The 19,760-nt window shown below is 40.3% G+C and overlaps 3 protein-coding genes across 6 annotated transcripts in view; 1 reads left to right on the top strand and 2 right to left on the bottom strand.

Moving 5' to 3' along the window:
• The window catches only part of LOC145484855 (uncharacterized), a 137,645-nt gene that overhangs the window by 111,342 nt on the left and 6,543 nt on the right, over positions 1-19,760 (top strand). The window lies entirely within an intron of this gene.
• On the bottom strand, positions 1,398-16,530 carry LOC145484733 (uncharacterized). Of its 4 annotated transcripts, none has more exons than XM_081463363.1 (6): positions 15,420-16,530; positions 11,167-11,412; positions 10,107-10,415; positions 7,503-7,775; positions 5,246-5,485; positions 1,398-3,645 (listed from the first exon to the last, which is right to left on the bottom strand). In XM_081463363.1, exons 1-6 carry the CDS (start codon positions 15,676-15,678, stop codon positions 3,338-3,340), a joined length of 1,635 nt encoding a protein of 544 aa, XP_081319489.1. In that variant the 5' UTR covers positions 15,679-16,530; the 3' UTR covers positions 1,398-3,337. The 4 variants fall into 4 exon arrangements, with proteins under 4 accessions (XP_081319489.1, XP_081319490.1, XP_081319491.1 ...); XM_081463364.1 differs by having other exon boundaries at positions 5,246-5,479; XM_081463365.1 differs by lacking the exon at positions 7,503-7,775.
• On the bottom strand, positions 16,561-18,968 carry LOC145484765 (uncharacterized). The gene has a single exon (XM_081463400.1). The coding sequence runs from the start codon at positions 18,888-18,890 to the stop codon at positions 17,688-17,690; it is 1,203 nt and encodes a 400-aa protein (XP_081319526.1). The 5' UTR covers positions 18,891-18,968; the 3' UTR covers positions 16,561-17,687.

The raw sequence follows: 19,760 nt of genomic DNA, 5'->3' as shown, positions 1-19,760 counted from the left end.
TGATGGCAGCAAAGCTGCTGCTTGTGTACGTACCATCCAGAATAAAAATCCATTGCAAATCTACTCTGGAAAAGATATGGGATCCCTTGCCTCATGATGGGCCAAAATTGTTTTCACACTTTCTTCCGCTAGTGGAGAGAAAAAGGACCCACCTTCATCTGGCCCCTGCTTCCTTTGGAGCACCTCTTCATTAGCCTCCTTTGCAGATGCCCTTTAGGTGCGATGAGTGACAAGCACAATGAGTTTCTGCATAGAAGGCTTCCTCTCCATCGGCTTCTGCCTATGTGACATGATTTGTTTTTTAAAATCCCTTTGCAGGTTGCAAAACGTAGATGTAGATGTAGATTCTGTAGATGCTATACCGTCCTTATCAACAGTGGGTCAAACTGGCTCGGAAAAATATTTTTATTGGTGATTAACTAGGCTGACAGCACTATTACTGTGTCGTGAAGTTCTGAAATGTAGTTAAGACATTCAAGGCAAATTTCAATAGACAGTAATGCATAACTAAAAAAATGAAAACTGGAGTGGAGCTAGACAGGTGACTTCTCACTGAATATCTGCCATGAGCTCGTTGGGTTCAAGAAGGAGGTGGTGATCTGTCATGCGAGCGCAGAGTTTCGCTGATTTCCCCTCTAATAGTCAATAGGCCAATTTCGATATATTAAAATTTTTGCTTGTATTTCAGGCTTACGGGAATAAAACAAAAGTAATCGCATTGAGGTTGAGGGATGAATAATTAATTTATTTTGTTTTATTCCGCTAGGCCTCAGAACAAAGTTAGAATTTTACTATATCCAAATTGGCCTATTCCCTCTATGACAAGTTCCTGCAAGGAATCATGGTTATTGTATTCATCAGAACAAATATCCAGTCCAAGATGATGAATACAGCTACCATGATTCCCTGCAGGCAGATCTCATTGAAGGAATTAATTGGCTCTTTGCCGTTAAAATTTGAAAGTTATTGGGAAAAACAAATGCACCACATTTTTTTATTGTTCCCTTGAGTTTTTGAATAATTTAAGGCGTCACTTGTGTGGTCTTTAAGAGTGCACACCATGGCCATGAAAACATTGCACTCATGGTAAAAGACTCAAGGAAAATCTTCAGTCCCAACCGAGGAAGCGGGAGGAGGTTGAACACAGGGAAATACACAAATGCAAAGTCGGTCGCAGGCTTTCTATTTACATCTTCAAATAGATAGACGGTTTTCATTTGATGTCGAAAAGTCATTGGTTTTGCATCAAATACGCTACATGATTAACTGGCTTAAAAAACTCCCGCCACTTCATCCAATCAGAAGTAAAACCAAAACCAATCGTGATTCGTTCGCACTTGTTTTCCTGCGTTTCGCATGAGCGGCATGTAATTACTAGGAGTTTTGATTGGTTCACGGTACTGTCTGTATCCTTTGTGATTGGCCAGAGTGATTACTTTGGTTTTGGTTTTACGACACTCAATTGAACGCTATATAGAGACCAAAACAATCACAACTAGTTTTAACTGGACTGACTACAGCTGTCCCTGCGGCTAATGTGACAGTTAATGTTACGGGATCGTCGCGAAACCAATATTATCACGTATATTTTTCACGTTTTAAAGATTTCGGGCTCTAACAAAATATAACAAGACCAATATATTTTCTTACGACGACTTTTTTCTTCCGTGCAACATTAAGCCTATTACTATTGAAAATGATCGCTTTTTCGGAGATCCTGGTTCAAGCAGAAAATTCACTTTGCACGAGATGTCATATGGCCAAAACAAGTTTAAAATCAACAAATTATCTTTACTACCTTCAATGAATTTCTGTCATTCTATCGGACTAAGGCCCCTCGGTACTACGCCGGAGAAATTTGAAAACGCAGCTCTATTTCTACGGTTAGGCCTACCGTCAACACTAATCCGTCCCGAAAATGCTTTTTACAATAACTGCAGAAATTCTCGCGCTACTTGGCTAATTTTCATTGTCAATAAGCGGACAGACACATGAATTTATAATTTATGCCATGTAGTTTCGCAAAAAAACAAGTTGACGGCGGTTTTTCATTCGTCTGTCCTGTTATTGACAATGAATTTCGATCCACAGCTACTTTGACAATGTTATGACGAGATTCATGATCAATAACAGGACAGACGCATGAAAATCTGGGGTCAATTTGTTAACTTCACACCGGAGGAATTTGAAAACGCCGGCTTTGAGTTATAGTGTGGACGGAGAACATTTTGAGAACGAAGCTTTATCACGATAAAAATGTGATTTTTCTTACCGAGTTTACCTCAAACACAAATCCAAAATGACCCCGCGGTGATTGTTGCGTCTTCAAATTTCGTTCAGTACTTATGTCAAAGATATTTCTTGCTGAATGACAGTAGTAGCTAATAGTTGTAGAAATAAGGTTAATTTAATATGAATAAACACTAATAACTGTTTTTTCAGCTTCCCGTTTTTTTGATAACGCCTAACTAAGGCTGGTTAACAAAGGTCCGAACTAATTTGCTTCATCTGAGCTAAGAAAGATGTTTTAGTATTTCCGAAGTTTGAAATATTTCCTTTAAAGGAAAAGACAATTATCAGAGAAAATTGCTTTCATGATACTTGAATTATGATACCTATGAACGTGGAAAGTATATCTTATAAATCTGTTATCACAAGCTTTATCCGTAATGTCCGTGGTAACCCCCCAAAAGTAACGTTAAAAATTTGTGGCCGCTGATAGATTCCAAAAGTAGCGACCCCTGTCCCCCGTAAAGTAGCGAGGCCCCTCGTACCTCGAAAATAGCGAGACCAAGGTTCAACTGTAGATTTATTTTCCCAGTCAATAGTGAAGTGAAAGTAACGTAACGATAATAACGATAATTTCAACTCTACAACAAGGGAAGGTATCACTTATGCAGCTTATGCCATGACGCCAATTCGTGATTCATCAGTTCACGTTGCGCCGTATGAAAACAAATCTAAAACATAACCATAAAAAAATGCACCCAGTTTGGTCTTAAGAACAGTCCATTCGCATTCAAAACAGGACGATATTCTATATGGAGCAAAACATATAGAATTCAGGGTGTCGAAAACAATCAAATGAAAAACGGGAAGGTAAAATTATAACACACGCAATATTTCAACGTAACATGTTAGACATACAACTGATCCTTTTCGAAAACTTATTGCCCACGTTTGGTCATCCGGTTGCAGTATGTTCCAAGATGTTAGATGGTGCAATGCATTGGGATAGCAAAAGTTTCCATGCGCAAGAATGCTGCAATATGTTGCGTTGAAATCTTGCGTACGTTTTGTAGGGTGCTTAATTTTACTGATTACATATTATTATTGTTCAGCCAAGGTAGAAGACCTCTACCTCGTCAGGTGTGAAGTTGTGAGTCCCAGCCAGGATTGTTTTCCTGTCTTGTACTCCACTTGGAACTGAGTAAGAGTTGCCAAAATATGTGTATGAACGAGTGTTACTATTTGCATTGTCAGAAATGTAGAAGTCAAACCAACCAAATACCGGACCGTAACTTGGGCTCCTGTAAATTGCTTGTGATGGGTTCGTCGACAAGCTCTTGAATGGTCCAAGACCTTCTTTGTTGCGGAGTGAAAATATGAACGCATTGGAAGTGGCAGCGTTTCCAGCGCTGGACTCTAAAGAGGAACAATTAAAGTTGAATAAGAATTACAGTTTAAGCAAAGAAGCTTGACGACCAAATCAGGACAAAAAACACTTTCGTATGCTCCGTCGATCCTGTATACAGTAATAATCTTTCATCTTAAGCAGTTCTGGAAGTTATTGTCGTTTTACAATTGCAGATTCAAATGATTAACCTTTTCCGTAATTCATGATAGACGAAATAAATTCCGAACATCATCCAGAAAAACCGGAATACTACTTTATTCACTTTTATATCCATAGTGATTTAGAACATAAACGGGCTAATAATCTTGCCATAATCATAAACAACGTTAAATTTTTGTCTGTGATATAGGATCATCTCGATCGTGATTGGTTCTCCGCGCGCCTTTTTGTAACGTAATCGGCGCGCGATCACGTGGGTGTCCAATTACAGGTATCCAGTTACAACCAGTTGTAGCTACCTACCTGTAATTGGATGCCTTCACCATTCAAACGTCAATAACGCGCGCTTTAATTTCTTTCTTTTTAATATTTCCTACAGTTATGGAAGGCGCTTCCCCCTTTTTCGGTCAAAAGAAATTCTCAAAAGACTTTTTTATTTGGAAATTTTGTTATCGATACGATTAATGAGTAATTAGACCTCTTGTCGTACAATTCAGGGAGTAATCGTGCTCGTAATTTCACATCGGTCTCGCGCGTTTGTACGACACGAGATCCAATTACTGCACTCTTTATTTTTTTAGCGAATATGTTTTATAAGAAGAAGTTGGGAAGAAGTTAATTAGGCGAGTGCCAAGATATCAGGCTTTAACGGCCTGTAGGCTGGCTCCAAAATTACTGTAACACCACTCATTAGAACCTTGATTGCAGTCCGTGGATCTTTTACATTTACGAGTGTGTGGCTTTCTATGAAATAAGTTAAGAATTAACTAAAGCGGTAGTAAATTTTAGGTATCAGTGAGTAAAATAGATTCAAACTGTCCATACTAAACGCATTAGTTGTGTTAACACCTCTATGATTGTCTTTGTTTACAACATTTGTCCAACGTTGATCTTGGCGACCATCTTGGGAGAAGTGTTTCGGTTCGTAATGGGTGTGCACATCTGTGTCCACAATCGTCATTTATACATTTCAGTTGCGAAATCACTCCTATATGTCGAGACTTTCAAAACACAGTATGTGCTGCGTTTACTTGAATGCAAACGAATTAAAAAGGGCGGCTGTTTAAAGAACATGCTTTTTTATCACTTTTAAGCCATGGTTAGCTATAAGGATTTTTCTGCAAGGGTGTTTGGCTTACAGTGTCCATGATGAAGTTGCTACGCACAAAATGTATCAGCCTTGAAAGGGAAAAATGTCCGTTTTCCTAATTGTAGAGAAAACCAGGTCATTGGGGATTTCACCAGGACCAGGAAAACGGTATTAAATTGTTTACCAAGGTGCCCTTCAGGGGGTTACATTTTGTAAACCCGACAGTGCAATTCACTGTTTCTGTTTCAGTCACCTTCCCTTGCATGATTGTTTTTTTTTCCCATCCCAATCACTTTTCTAATGGTCCGTCCCTTAATAGCCTATAATTAAAGAAAACACATATGAAAATTTCTATTTACCCCAAGGTATGTCAGTGTAGCCTCCAAACACGTACTGTCCCTTTTTGATGATGGTAACCGTGTTTCGTTTCCCATCACACCTGCTGTGAAAGGTACGGACAGCCCAGCCGTGAGTGGAAGCGCGGTAACACAGGACCCAACTAGGGTAGCTTCCAACAGCAGGTGTTAGGAATTCATGAAGGCGACTTTTATAAAATGAGTTTCCTGTTATAATCGCCGAATTTCTCCAGAAATCTGGAACTTCAAAAAGAAAAACAAAGGCAGGTTTAGCAAAACTTTATATAGTCAACAAGAGACTGAACAGTTTCCGTAGATAAAACGTCTGAATGAGTACCAGGGTCTTAACAAAATCACTGCAACAGGTCAATAAGACCGCGTAATAGCCACTGAGGGAGTATTCATCAGCCTCTTATTGCATATTTTGCAGAAAAAAGACAATCAGACTGCCATAGATAAAAATAGATTAACTCGAGTTTGATAATAAGTTGATTAACACGTGATCAATACGCTTTAAGATGATTCCTTTGAATCTAAAGATCCTAATAAAAACTTGCAACATCAGCTAGAAACGGACAAAAGCCAAGGGTAAAGTAATAGTTGTGAACCGTAAACGACGAGGAAGGGGTAAATTAATTAATGTATGTTTTATAATTAAAGTTTACAACTTTAAGCGGCACTAAGTCTTATTTTTGTTCGCATGCTTTGTTCTCGAGGACACAATTAAATTGAATTTTACGAATACTGCCGGGTAATTTTACATTTCAGATAATTATTGACATAACATGCGTTAAAATTGGTTCACGCTACAATCAAGAAAATGATACATGGTTCACGACCACGCGGAAACGATTATGTATCTCTCTATTGAGCTTAATTCTGAGAAAATGGGGTTATTCTCCCAATGTGCGCGCGACAATTACACCACAAGGGTTCACAGCGCAATTCTAGGGTATCATCAGAAACCAAAGAACAAAAAATTATTTCTAGTAACAGCGCGAGTTTTTAAATCTCGATCTGTCCATAAGATGCCTGTTTTAGCGATCCTCTAATAGTAGTGATAACAAAGGCTACTTAAGTGGATCAGTGTAGCTAACAAATACGGGGAAGGCTAAACTGCCTGTCGACTTTCAGCGTAGCTGGGGAGTCTACGTAGGTTACTGTTTTAGATGTTTCAGTCAGTGAAACAATACATAGTTAAAATAAACAATTCTTGGGTTTCCCCCACGTGACCAATAGCTTAGCAACGGTTACCATCCGCCATCTTGGTGTCCCTCAAGCGTAAACAAAGCGTATCCAAAGAAGAGTTCATGCGAGAAAGAGGGGATGGTTTTAAGCGTCGTTGTTGGCTGTTCGAACAAAAGTTGGAATCGTAGAGGCTCAGGGTTTTTCGTATACCTAAGATTATTTCAAATCAAGGGCAAGAACAGGAGGAACTCACTATTAGGAGGACAAACGAGTGGATTTCTGCGGTGAGTCGCGGCGACGCTACAAACAAGAGAGTGCTAGAGAGTGAACGAGTTTGTAGCAAACACTTCGCTCTGAAACTACCGGAACAGAGCGGCTTTGGTCGATAAAGTGGTCAGCAAAAGGATCAATTAAACTTAAAGCTACTGCTTTAATTTTGCATTGGTTGAGTTTGGCATAAAGCTGATCCATTTCCTCTTTCGAAGGCGCTGATGTGGGCTGCATGCGCTGAGGCGCCGGCTGATGCAGGCCCAGAACTAGAAGCTGTTGCATGGTTCGAGGCTTGCGGCTGTTGTAGATCCTGAATTTTCTGGTCTGGACTGAACTGTTCGGCTGCTTTGCTTGCGGGGTGTCAACCCCGATGACCGAGATCTTAATATCTTTCCTTTACTCGTCTCTCTAAGCTTTTGGGATTCTCAGAGAGCACTGGGATACCTTTAGATTAATGCCCGGTACTTTTATCGTTTTTTTTTTCTGGAAATCCATGTAGTTGTCGAAATAATAGAGCGATAATAGAGAAGCTTCACTGTAGAAATGGACTATTACTGGCATAAATTTGACACCCGAAGGACACCAACATGGCGGACACTGATTTGATCAAGGCTTGCGACGTCACGTGAAACCCAAGAATATTAGTTCCTAGGTGCTGTCACACACACGTTGCGCAGGTTATCATGCCCTAACAGATCCAAGCTTGTTAGTAGCTTCACGATTAAGGACCAACGTCTTCAGGACTAAAGTGGGAGATATTATGGGACAAATACGGTCTAGATCTATCTTCTTCGGTACTCACCTGGTTTGACATAATTCAAGGTTGTCAATGCACTAACAGATCCCAACTTATTGGTGGCTTTGCACTGATAAGGACCAGTATCTTGAGGTTTAAAGTTGGAGATATTCAGTGTGCCATTGATAACAGTAGTTCGACCTTGTGGTAACGGCACAAGTCCTCTTGACCAGACAACTGTCGGTTGTGGATAACCAAATACTCGACAGGAAAGAGAAGCTACCGAATTTCCTGTTACTTTTACAACGCTGTCGGGAGTCTCGAGGAATTGTGGGGGAACTGGACGAAAAAACAAATAAACATACAAATAAACGATTGAAACTATTAGGACATGTTAACATTTCTTATACTTCTTAGTTACTACGCGCCCTAGGATCGGTAAATTTAGCGGGCCTTATTCTACCGCTTCGAACCAGAGAAATACGCGTAGAGTATAAAAAAAAAAATATCTTACTAGCGCCGTCTTCTCGGTCCATACTGTAAGTTAAGCCTGTTTTACGCTTGAGTCATAAATCGAGAAGGAAAAAACTTGGTCCGTTTCTTAACGCGCGGACTTCGAACACGGCTAGTAAGGGGTATTTCCTTTCCTGAATTTAAAAGCGTGAGACAAAGATTTTTTTAAACGTGCTTTTGGATAGAAAACTACTAAGGTTACTAAGCTCAGAGAAGAGACATACTCTAGTTTGACAAAGCCAGTTCTAACCGGGTTATCACATTTTCTTAAAAACTGGATCTTTGGTTAATGCAATTCAAGAGTTTTCACTGGCTTAGCCATCATGGGTTATGAGCCACGCGTGATTCTTTTGGTTTCATTTTATATATTTTGGGAGCGTTTTTATGAAAACAATTATTCCACTCGCGCATGTTGGATATCAGGTGATTATAGCCAACTCGGCGCTATGCACCTCGTTGGCTATCTACTATCTCACATCCAACTTGCGGAATAATAGCCCTTTTCACGGTTAATTTTTCTTATTTGCATTACAATTTAATCCAACGTGGATGGGAGGCAATTTCCGGCTAAAACCACGAAATAGCCCGAAATTGCCTCACACATGCTAGATTTTATTGTAATGCAAATGAGCAAAGTTAACCGTGAAAAGGGCTATTGACTCCCCCTACCCTGTCAAGTCTCCCGTTTTGCGCTGGCGTCCAGTTCTCTCGCGATTGTATCTGCGCTTTGAACGATCGAATAAAAATACGAGAATACAGGACTGTGAACAGTCTAGTTGTTAGTCAATGGTCTACAGTCTCTTGGGACGTCTGATTGCACGCCCATAACGTGTCCTGTATTTGTCGTCTTTGTCGGCTTTTACAAAAAATTATGACTGAGACAATGTCCACGAAGAAATCGTGACCGAGGCAATGCCCACGTTTAAAGTCTTTCCCTTGGTATTAAAGGTGTTTATGATGATTATAAACAACAAAAAACGAAAAAGAAAGAGACTGAGGCAAGTGTCTCGGCTTGCCTGCTACTAGCTACGGCCTTGATATGATAGTATCTTTATATCCTGAATTGACGCTTCATTCTTTTAGTATAAAGCTTCTCCGTATCACACGGCATAGTGGAGTTGAGATCAATAAAACTACAGGTAAGCTATGTGAGTGTTCAAATTTGTCGTCTGCAAATGTATAGCCAGTTGTAGGTCCTCGGTCATTAGGGACGATCGAAAAAGCGAACGGGATCTGCTCGTCACCCGCCTGCTATTTTTCGTCCCCACTGATCGAGAGCCTAGAACGGGCTATACATTTATTACAGACGACAAATTTAAACTCTCACATAGTTTACATCTAGTTTTATTGTAACACAACCACACTGTGAGCGTGACAGATTTTAAGAGGAGAAAACTGCGGCAACAAAGATAACAATTTGGACAACTTCAAACTATCATTAAAAGGGTGTGAGTAAATAAAAAACGCTAGCAACTAAATTCTAACAGACTAAAGGGCTGGAAATATTGCGCGGTGTATGATTACAGCGGAAGGGGAAGTCGTAGGTTAACTCAGAGTAAATAGACTGACAAAAGGACATCAAGAACTGTTTCAAAATGTTTTGGAAATATCTTAACTTGAATACATGGCAAACAAATAAATAAGTAACTAAATAAAAAAAAAAATAAAAAAAATTGATAAATACGCAAGCAAGCAAAAGCATCGTTATTATTTGGGAGGTGTCTAAACGCACATATCAAGTAGGTAAAGTAAGTAAAAGCTTTATTAATGTGTCAATGTATTTAGTTTTCACAACTTATTGGGGACACACAAACACACAAATTAAAATTATTTACGAATAAGAAATAATAATAAAAATGTATATAAAATTAAAACATGTAGCATGTATAAATTGTACAATAAAGCAATGGGTATATAAGAGCTAGTCTCTAAGAATTGCGAAGGTTACAGCAGCTATTGTTTATCCTCTCCCTTACTTGGATGCACTTGCAAATTGATTTGGCCGCACTTAAAAATGCATGGAGATGGGACTCCATTGTTGAATTTGCAACATTAAAATAAACGTAAATTTTTCCTAATTGACGATAATGCAACACTTAACAGCGCTCTCCTTAGAGTATCGCTTGAAGCGTACGTGACGATCATAAAATTGATTACCTTGTACGAAAAGCTTCACGACCTTCTTAGCTCGTCCAAAAACATTTGTAGCTGTGCAAACGTAACTCCCCGAGTCATTGTAACCAGCACTCTTGATCTGGAGCTTATTGCCTTGACCGTCCTTATTCACCAGTTCTGTTCCACTTATTTTATTCCAGGATACGTTAGGCTTTGGATTACCATCAGCTGAGCAGGAAAACGTGGCGGTCTGGTACTGAGTTACAGTGAGTGAGGCAGGACATACAATCACTTCTGGAGCAGATATCGACTCCCCTACATCACCTTTAGGTCCAGGATGTCCAGGAGCTCCTGAAATATTTAATGAAGGAAATAAAATTAATGATTCATCGTAAACAGTGGCAGACGTTTAAAGCTAAACTTAGGCTCTAATGTATAGAAAAAGTGTAACAGTAATTTGAATCGCGAAGTTTCATTTGTCCCTTAACCTTTTTCTTTCTCGTTGTCATTTCCTTGAAGTATAAGTTGTTAACTTACAGCACGACTTATGATGACATACATGGCACTGACACAGCGATCATTTGATTTGTTCTGTGCAAGTTCTTTGTGTACTAATTTTCTTCTTCAAATGACACAGTCAGAAATAAGTTAGACCGCACGCCATAAAAAGTCAAGAAGCAAAGAACACAGCAATTTGGCTAATTTCTCGTCGCTTTTGATAGAATCTATCCAGGATTTTGAATTGAATTACGACTTTATCCAAAACTATTTGCGGGGCTTGTATTTTTATAATTGTTTTTCTGATGTTTTAAATCAACTTTTGAAATCCGACATGGTGTATCCAAGATGGCGGACATATGGTGACCTAGGGGTCTCTTAGTTGTGATACGACTACACGATTGACACGTTATTCAACATGTTTTTATCCTTTATCCCTGACCATGTTAATTTGATCACAACTGAAGACTTTCAGAGACAAAAAACAAAAACACAAAAGCTCCTAACAACGTTAAAAATAAACCTCTGTTTCACTTAAGGACTAACGAGCTCTCCTTTAGAACAGAGCATCGAGGGACAGGTCACGTGATTTAATCTTAAATACCTCTTTCGCCCTTGATTCCAGTACTTCCTTTTGGTCCTCGTTCACCTCGAGATCCTTCGATCCCCTTTGGTCCGGGGGGACCTGCCACGCACACTTTGTTAGGAGAGAGACAGTAAGACGCCACAGATTCCTTAACAATGGAGGTTACATACTTCTTGATGCCGTCACTTATTTCTTGAATGCCATCAGGATACTGGCGGTTGGGTTTTAAGCTGCGTCTTGAAATGTGAGCGTTGGACTTTATGTCTATAGAAAAATGAAATATTTGCATTTATGTCTGATTACCTACGAGAAACTGATTCGCACATGAAACGGTGAGAGGGAGGAGAGGGTTGGCAAATCTCTTTGTTACGTTTGTAGAAGCGAAACACATTGGATGCTTATTGACTTAGAATGAGTGGTTGTAAAGAGTTGAAAATTATGACCCTAGCCTGAGAGAATACAAAATTAAATGCTCAAAACTTATTCGCCCCGCTTAAAAACTGCAGTTTTCAAAATCTTTAACTGTATCTTCGCCGAGAGTTTTTCCCAGTAGCTGGTGAGAGGGCACTATAACTCCCCCATAATTCAAATTAGAAGAGAAACGAGATCCGCCGCATCAAAGGAGAATTTACATAAACAGTTGCCACGGAGATGTTTTTTTCGGCTGTACTCAATAAGGACAATAACGGACTGAAACTTAACTAAATAATTAATCAGCATAAAACAGGATTTCCGATTTTCACCGTTAACTGACGGCTACAAAATGGATCAGTATATACAAGGCTCTCCAATTATCAGCAGTCTTACAGCTGTTTATCTATCCATTGCTGCATGGATTACAGACGTATGAGTAAGATGTGTGGGTATTGACCAAGTGTTAGGTCAAGATGGCTGGATATTGGCCAAGTTCTTTTTTTGCGTGTTTATGGACCTCGGCTCCGTCTCGGTCCATAAACTCGCAAATAAAAGAACGAGGCCAATATCCAGCCATTTTAACCGAACAAGCTTGGTCAATAAAGGATTTATTACATGGCTTTCGGGGAATTTTTCTTGCGGGATACGGCGGGAAGTCCCGAGCGGGCAAGATAGCTTCATCTTGCCCGCCCGGGTAGCTAATAAGAGCGCAGGATTTGATTCATCTTGCCCGCTCACGGAGCTAGCCATATAATAAAGAATGTTGTCGAGGAAGAGGTTGTTATTTATCATGGTAGATGCAATAATAAAGTGTATTATCGTTTGTCTCACGATGTAGTCACTTGAGATGTAGATCGCGACGTTTCGACTGCTTACTGCTAGTCTTGTTCAAGCGATAAGATCGACTGATTGCACGTCAACCCGGCTAAACAAGATGGTGTTGTCTACAGGATTCCCTGTGAGTGCGGCAAAGTCTACATCGGGGAAACAGGGAGATCTATGCAGGAGAGGATCAAAGAACACGACAGGGATATACGACTCGCCAGTACCCAGACCTCCGCCGTTTCTGAACACACCCACGAGACCGGCCACTATCCTATCTGGAATGAGATCAAGTTTATTGATCAAGGAAACTATTCACATAAGACTTCACCCTAATAACATCAACAGGGATAGTGGAATTGAAATTCCTGAAGCATGGATGCCCACGATCAAGAAACACAACAACAAGAGAAGGGTACAACAGCGGACCACTGAGGGGACAGCTACTCGCCGGAACAAAGGAACAATAGGAGGATGGAAATGCACCAATCGCAGCCGACCTTTGTGATATAAATGATACCGTGCAATCAGTCGACCTTATCGCCTGAAGAAGACTAGCAGTAAGCAGCCGAAACGTCGCGATCTACATCGTGAGACAAACGATAATACACTTTATTATTATAAAGAATGTTATTACAGTTTAATTTGTAAGTTAGCTATATTGTAGTACTCCTGTTGTATCTTAGGCAATAGCATGTACTCATTACGAGAACACTGAAAAAAAAAATGTTGCTGTTTAATTGGTTGTTAAATTAGGTGGTCCCCCTCTTTACAGCGATTCCTGTCAAAATAGCTTGCTCCTATATTCGCGACAAACTCAATAATGACAGTACATTATCCTCCACAACTAATCTCAACACTGATGACATAATCTCCCTTTCGGAATTTGTTCTTTCTAACAACTATTCTGTTCACAAGGATTGTTTCTACAAAAAAAAGCCACGACACCTTCTCATCATCAAGAAAAACGCCCTCTGACACTTTGAATCCAATTGAACCTAAGATCTCTTCCTCGATTGAAACCGAAAGTAATGGATAAATCTAGTTTTTGGACACCTTGGTGACCCGGATTAATGGAATGATTTCTATTCAAGTTTCTAGAAAACCGACACATAACGATTGGTTTCCACCATGAAGGGAAGCACAAAACCGTACAGCTTATCGGGCCCCCAACCTCCCAAGTACAACTGAAGCATAATATAATGAAGTGAAATATGCTAATCGTGCTTTGGAAGAAAATGGTTTCCACGGGTCGCTAAAAAACGTGGACCCCTCAATCTGGACCCCCTACTGGGCCCCTTTCTGGACCCGCTCTTAGTTTAATTATTTAAATCAGGAGCCCATATTTTTTGGAAGGAAAAAGAGGGCGACCAGATAGGGGTCCAGAATGGGGTCCAGAAGGGGGTCCAGAATGAGGGGTCCACGTTTTGTACCGACCCATGGTTACCCCCTGTCGATCATTACCAACATCTTAAAGAATAAACCTGCAGTGGAAGACATTCCTTGCCCAGAAGAATTAGTCGGCATTTTTTTCAAGTGGACTGAGCCATCTGTGACAAGTTTTGATTTCGCTTGTCTGCCCTACGTCAATGGTGTCACTGAACCACTTCAAAGATTACTTATAACAATGGAATTCGAAGTTGTTTCCAGACCTTACAGAAATCCACAGCAAGAATTCCCTTCGCCGAAATTCAGGCCACCCAGCCGCCTCCTAGTCTCCTCCGCAGCCGTTATTAGGGTCGTCACGCAACGCTTCTCCCCCGTTGCGTGACGACCCTAATAACGGCTGCGGAGGTGACTAGCCGCCTCCTGCAGTGACTGTACTTGGAGTTATATTATTGTTGAACGACCATCAAATCGACTTCGACAACGCTGCTCAGGCTAGAGTAAGTGAACAACAACGCTAGAATATGTGAAAAGAGCGGTTATCGTGTGCCACAATCTCTCGAGTCCTGGCACACTGCCATGACTAATAAGGCGGACAATAATTCTAGACTACTAACAATAGAATTAGTCTCTTTTCATTATCCAAATTCCCTTTTGCGGTCACCACTTTAATGATACCTTTAATGATACCTTCACTCTTTTCACTCTACTTATTCATTCATTCGCGTCTTTCTGATCATTCGTCAAAAGCTGCAGGTTGGAAGCCGAAAGCTTATTTTAATCTAAATTTCAACCAGAGAACGTTTTAATGGCTTTAACAATTTTTTTTTGTTAGTTACACGGGGTTTATTAACGTCTATTTGGTTTAAGACTGCTGGCAGCCGGTCTTTTCTCAGCTTTTCTCCTTGGGTCGGACGGGTGTTTGTTCGTGTCCCGGGGTTCGTGAGCATGAACGCATTGGTGAGGGGGACTGCCAGCAGTCTAATTTAGATGACAATCTTATAGCTCTGGTCAACAACAGTCTTTGAGGTAATATCTGCATTAAATTAGTCTTCAGATTGAAGATCAAATCTATTTACCGTATAGAACTATGAAACTTGAGTTGATTTTCTAGTTGTTCTTGTTTTTCGCAAGATCAATACAGTTTTGTCTGTTTCAGTTCATGAAACAAAATACGGGGTCACTAGTCGTTTGAATGTCTCCGTTTCAATAAAAAGTGAAAAGGTCAGTCACTGGATTCAAATCCTAACTTCTGCGTTTTGAAACATCAACGGTTGGCAACCTTTTAATGCCGGCAAAATACGCCAAAATGGACAAATTAAATTACCAACCCATCCGGGCCGAGCTGATACAAAAAATATAACACCAGTACAACGCTCTGCAAACTAAACTAAAATGATTCTGTTGTTGATGCGAAACTTTGCTTGCTTGCCAACTGTATTCTCTGCTGAAAGCATTACAGACAGGGAAGACAAAAACCTTCAGCTTTCGTTTTCATCGACACCGTAAATAAGCATTGCACCAAACCCGTTGTTACCGTGCAAAGCTTCGAGACAATAGATACCTTGTTCATCAGAAGGGGTCCGATAACAAGACGGGATTTACTTTCTTTAAACCTTTGTTTCAATATTTCTTCTTTCATCACTTACCACTGACAACATCAAAGTTCTCTTTCACACGAGTTTGATGAGAAGCTTTGTCTTCTTTCAGAGCATCTTTGATTTGTTGAATTTCCATAGTGAATTTTGAATCCATCATCTTGGTATTATTAACCACTGTCTCCATTCTTATGAACAGTGCGAACGTCAACAGAATTGCGCTAACAGATAAAAACGAGGAAGCCTTGTGAAGATTCCCGCTAAGTTTCTCTATTAACATTATTTTCGCCTCTTTAGCGTAGCCATCCATAGCTTTTTGATGTTGAATTGTGAAGTGGAATGTGAAGCAATCGAATTTCGCTGAAAACTCTAGGTGATCTGAACAGAGGTCACGTCTGTTCTGGCAAGTAAATAATGAATATCTGCAGTATTACATTACGGGAAAAAATGTCAATCAAGAAAGGGTCGGGTTAACAGGAGTTCTAGCCTGCTGAACAGGCGGATTAGCGGAGCACACCGCGAAGCGTGATACACGAGCGCGGAGCCACGAGCGCGAGGCACGAGTCGAAAAATACAGGCGGATTTTTTTCGACTCGCGCTTTGCTCAAGTGGTCCCGCTCTGCGCTCGTGTATCGCGTTTCGCCGTGCCCCGTTAATCCGCCTGTTCTGCAGGCTACAGGATTTCCGAGTCAACTTATCGGGTGCTGGGAACAAGTGATCGGCATACAATGACATTCAACAACCAAAATTGTCAACCAGTTTGACTGCTTTCGTACTAATAGTGCTCGGTTTTATAAGGCAATTTGAGGAAATTGGTTTATTGAAACATAACTTATAATCAATGTATGGACTGATAACATCAAAATCGTCATTTAGTTCAACAACAATGTCGGTGGGTGCTTAAACGCGGTAACTAGAAAAAAGGGATAGAACATAAATAGACAAAAAATGATGTAAACATTTCTTCCAGCCCAGTAGAAAGTATATCACGTGTCTTCTATCATTAGGGACCTTACGCATATACGACGGCGACGGCGAGGACGACGCCTAATAAAAAATGTGTTTCTATTTTACTTTGGAATTTCTCATTTATTTAGATCTATTCAGTGTGTTTGTCGGTATTAAAACTTGCCCCTGCTGAATATGCTACGGATGCGTTCAGTTCCAAATAGAAATACGAAAATTAGCCGTCGTGGTTCACGTTCTCCAGACAACGCAGAATTTGGTCATTTCACGTTTATGTTTTGCAGAGGACGGCAAAGAAATGTACCAAGAATTATAATGCACGTGCACAGCCATTGTTCTCCTCATTAAACCTTTTGTTTGGTGACGTTCTCGTTGCCGTTGCCGTCGTGTTTTGCGTAAGGTCCCTATTAAGATCCATAAGACTGCAATCGTCGCATTAGAAGTCAACAACTGCCTGAGTAATAAAAGGGAACTGGAAATCTGAAAATAAAAAAAAGATTTTGAATCCCATTCAGTCAGCTTAACAGCATCATGCAGTTCGGAGTGTGAAAAGCATCATGTCGGTGATCAGCTTCATATCTGTAGCTTTTCAAAACATTATGTCGGTTGGACCAAAATGGAATTGTAATGGCATGATAACTATACCAAGTTAATAACTTTGGTTCTGCCTGACTTTAAAGAAACGAATCCACACGAGACAATATATGGGTATGGTGCAAAAACGTGGAACGCAGAGAAACAAACGTATCCATAGCTCATCAAATGGTAATACACTATCACATCTCAATTAATGACTAATTTTATTTTTAAATCCTTACACAAATCACGGCATATAATAAAAATAGCAAGAAGAATAATTACGCTGCATTGGTTTGATTCTTTTAAGATACGGAGTTGCTACACAGTACTCCTGGCAGAATAGCCACTGTCCATATTTACAGAGCCGACCATATATAAACGATGTTTCTTTCACAATAAACGTCGTAGCTTTTTGATAACGTCTTACTAGTAGATACTGGTTTTAAAAGGACGAAGCCAATGAATTTGTTTCATCTGAACTACGAAACCTGTTTGTTTCCAAAGGAAACCTTTTGAAAGGATTTTTTTCAAAGGAAATTGTCTTACACAACAACTAGTTGTGATACATAACAAAGTGGAAAGTACGTCTCACAAATCTAGAACCATAAATCTGTTATTTCTCATAACTCTAGTACAGTAGCTCATAAGTCAAGCTTTATCAGAAAATTGCAGAGCCCTTTTGTATCTAAACTATTTTTAATGTATATAGTTCAAACAGGCTATTCAACATGTCCAGAATGGTATTCTCAGTAAGAGAGCTTCCGACACCTTTATTTAGGACTCGTGGTATTCGCGAAAAGGTGAGTCACTGGAGAGCAGAAGAGACCAGCCTTGGAATGGCTGTACAGACACCTCCTTGTTCTCGTCAGTGTGGAGAGTGAAGCCCAGCATTCCTGCCACAACTGCAGCAGTATCCTCCACGCCAGACGGGTGTTTCAGGTGGATTGGAGCACTTACCAGGCCACTCGTCATTTTATTGGTATCCATGGCATATTTTTTTCCCTCCAAAAACTCGGTGATCCATCCTCTGTAACGGTACTTGCCACGGACAAGGATGCCACATGCATACTTGTTTTCGAAGCCAATAATATGACTCCACCATTCACTGACCGGGCTACCCTGGTACGTAGCCAGAAGGTTGCTAAACACGTTTTCCACTACATCCCACCATGCTGATGGCAAATCAAGGTCGTTCTCTATGGGTTCCAGCAGTGTCCGCAATACCTTCAGTTTGGATTTTAATTTGCTCCAGTCGTCTTCAGTACCTAGCATCTCTACTGCAGGAATTCCACAGGCATACGTCACACCAAAGCGGAAATATTCTTGGACGGAAGTCATCATTGTGATCTGCGAAACAATCTTCTGGACTGCAGTTGTGGTGCTGAAATCTGCCGTCATGCCATCCATGAACTCAGGCATTCTGATGTTCTCTTGTACTCCCTTCGATATTTGATCAAAGAACCAGCTGTAGTCCACAGTATAGATGCTTGTATCGGGCAATACTACCTCGATGGTTTTCTTTCCTTCGTGGTCAACGAACATCTTACGAACAGACTCTTTTTTGGCGTTTCTGTCGATGGCGCAGGCGACTCGTTTAATAACACAGAACCACCAGTCATCTGGAGAGGTTCGTAGTTTCCAGTGGTTATTGTATGCTGTCAGAACGGCGGCAAACAAACCGCAGTCTCCAATGGAATAAATTGCCTCCTCGGATCCTACAGCAGTAACTACTTGTTTCGACACAGGGAGTCTTGGAGCTTTCTTTACTTTTCCGCTGTTCTGCTCCCTCGGCTCATCGATGTGACACTTCGTACTAAAGGCGTATTTGTCAATCAATTGCTTGGCTTGGCTTGGCAAAAGCTTGCTGTCGTCGAACTTAGATGGGACCAGGTTGCCATTAAGGGATATGCATTTGATATCCAATCCATCATTAGGTTTAGTACTAATAACAGACGACTTTAAACGGTCGTTTTCCATTCTGTATGCAGCGAAATTTACGAGAAAGATCAATTCTTTGGCGGATAAATAACCACTCTTAAACAAGTATTGGCAGATGTGCAAATTTTGTGATTGTGCCCTTGCTTTTTTGAATGATAACCAATGAACTTTAAGTACTAAAATTATCAACCAATCTTGACTGTTTTCGAATGATAAACATTTTCGAACTCCACTGACCTTGAACAGGCCTTAAAACTTCCTGTTTACAGTTTTATGTCGCGTCAATTGCAATATATTGTTTTAAATTGTAAGACATTGAAAGATAAGACATGATAAATGTCTACGTCAATCGCTTTACTTTATTTAGTCGCACGCTATTCTAAAACCTCCACCAAATCAGCTCACTCAAGTTGATAACAAGCCAGTAAAAACTAGATGTTTATTGAAGCATAACTGTATGTACGAACCCGCAAGAACAAAACCGTCTATTTTTGAGATAAGCTTTTAAGCGTGAAATCGAAAGCCGCCCTACAGTACTTCCTTACGGAAATGTGGTTCAAGAGAAATTAAGCGCATGTCGATTAAAGACGGTTATACATGTAGCTGAAGTTTTTTTTTTAGGAAACGCCTGAATAAAAGCTAACTTATTATCTTTAGATCGAAACCAGATTCCCAGTTATGGTTCGGAGAGTGAAAACCAACGTGGCAGTTTATTGAGTTCATAGCTGAGGCCATTGAGACTGAGTAATCCCGAGGGGACAAAAAGCAATTATAAGAGATCTCGTGAGTAAGACACTACTGGCTTATCAACAGTCTTAGCCAAAAAACATTGAGACAAGAGGACTAGAACACTTAGCCACAGTGAAATGCAAGAATTTGGTTAACTCCATGAGCGAGTAAGAAAAACCG

Source organism: Orbicella franksi, chromosome 4, assembly GCF_964199315.1.
Source record: "Orbicella franksi chromosome 4, jaOrbFran1.1, whole genome shotgun sequence".
Classification (NCBI taxonomy): domain Eukaryota; kingdom Metazoa; phylum Cnidaria; class Anthozoa; order Scleractinia; family Merulinidae; genus Orbicella; species Orbicella franksi.
This window is presented reverse-complemented; position numbering and strand designations above follow the sequence as displayed.

Bases quoted from the DNA above. Each gene is read 5' to 3' on its own strand.
- LOC145484733 (XM_081463363.1), bottom strand. From the start codon at position 15,678: ATGGATGGCTACGCTAAAGAGGCGAAAATAATGTTAATAGAGAAACTT. The intron at 7,776-10,106 runs GTAATCAATTTT...TTTTTCGTCCAG, and splicing joins CGTGAAGCTTTTCGTACAAG to TTCCCCCACAATTCCTCGAG. The intron at 3,646-5,245 runs GTAAATAGAAAT...GTTCCTCTTTAG, and splicing joins CTACACTGACATACCTTGGG to AGTCCAGCGCTGGAAACGCT.
- LOC145484765 (XM_081463400.1), bottom strand. From the start codon at position 18,890: ATGGAAAACGACCGTTTAAAGTCGTCTGTTATTAGTACTAAACCTAAT.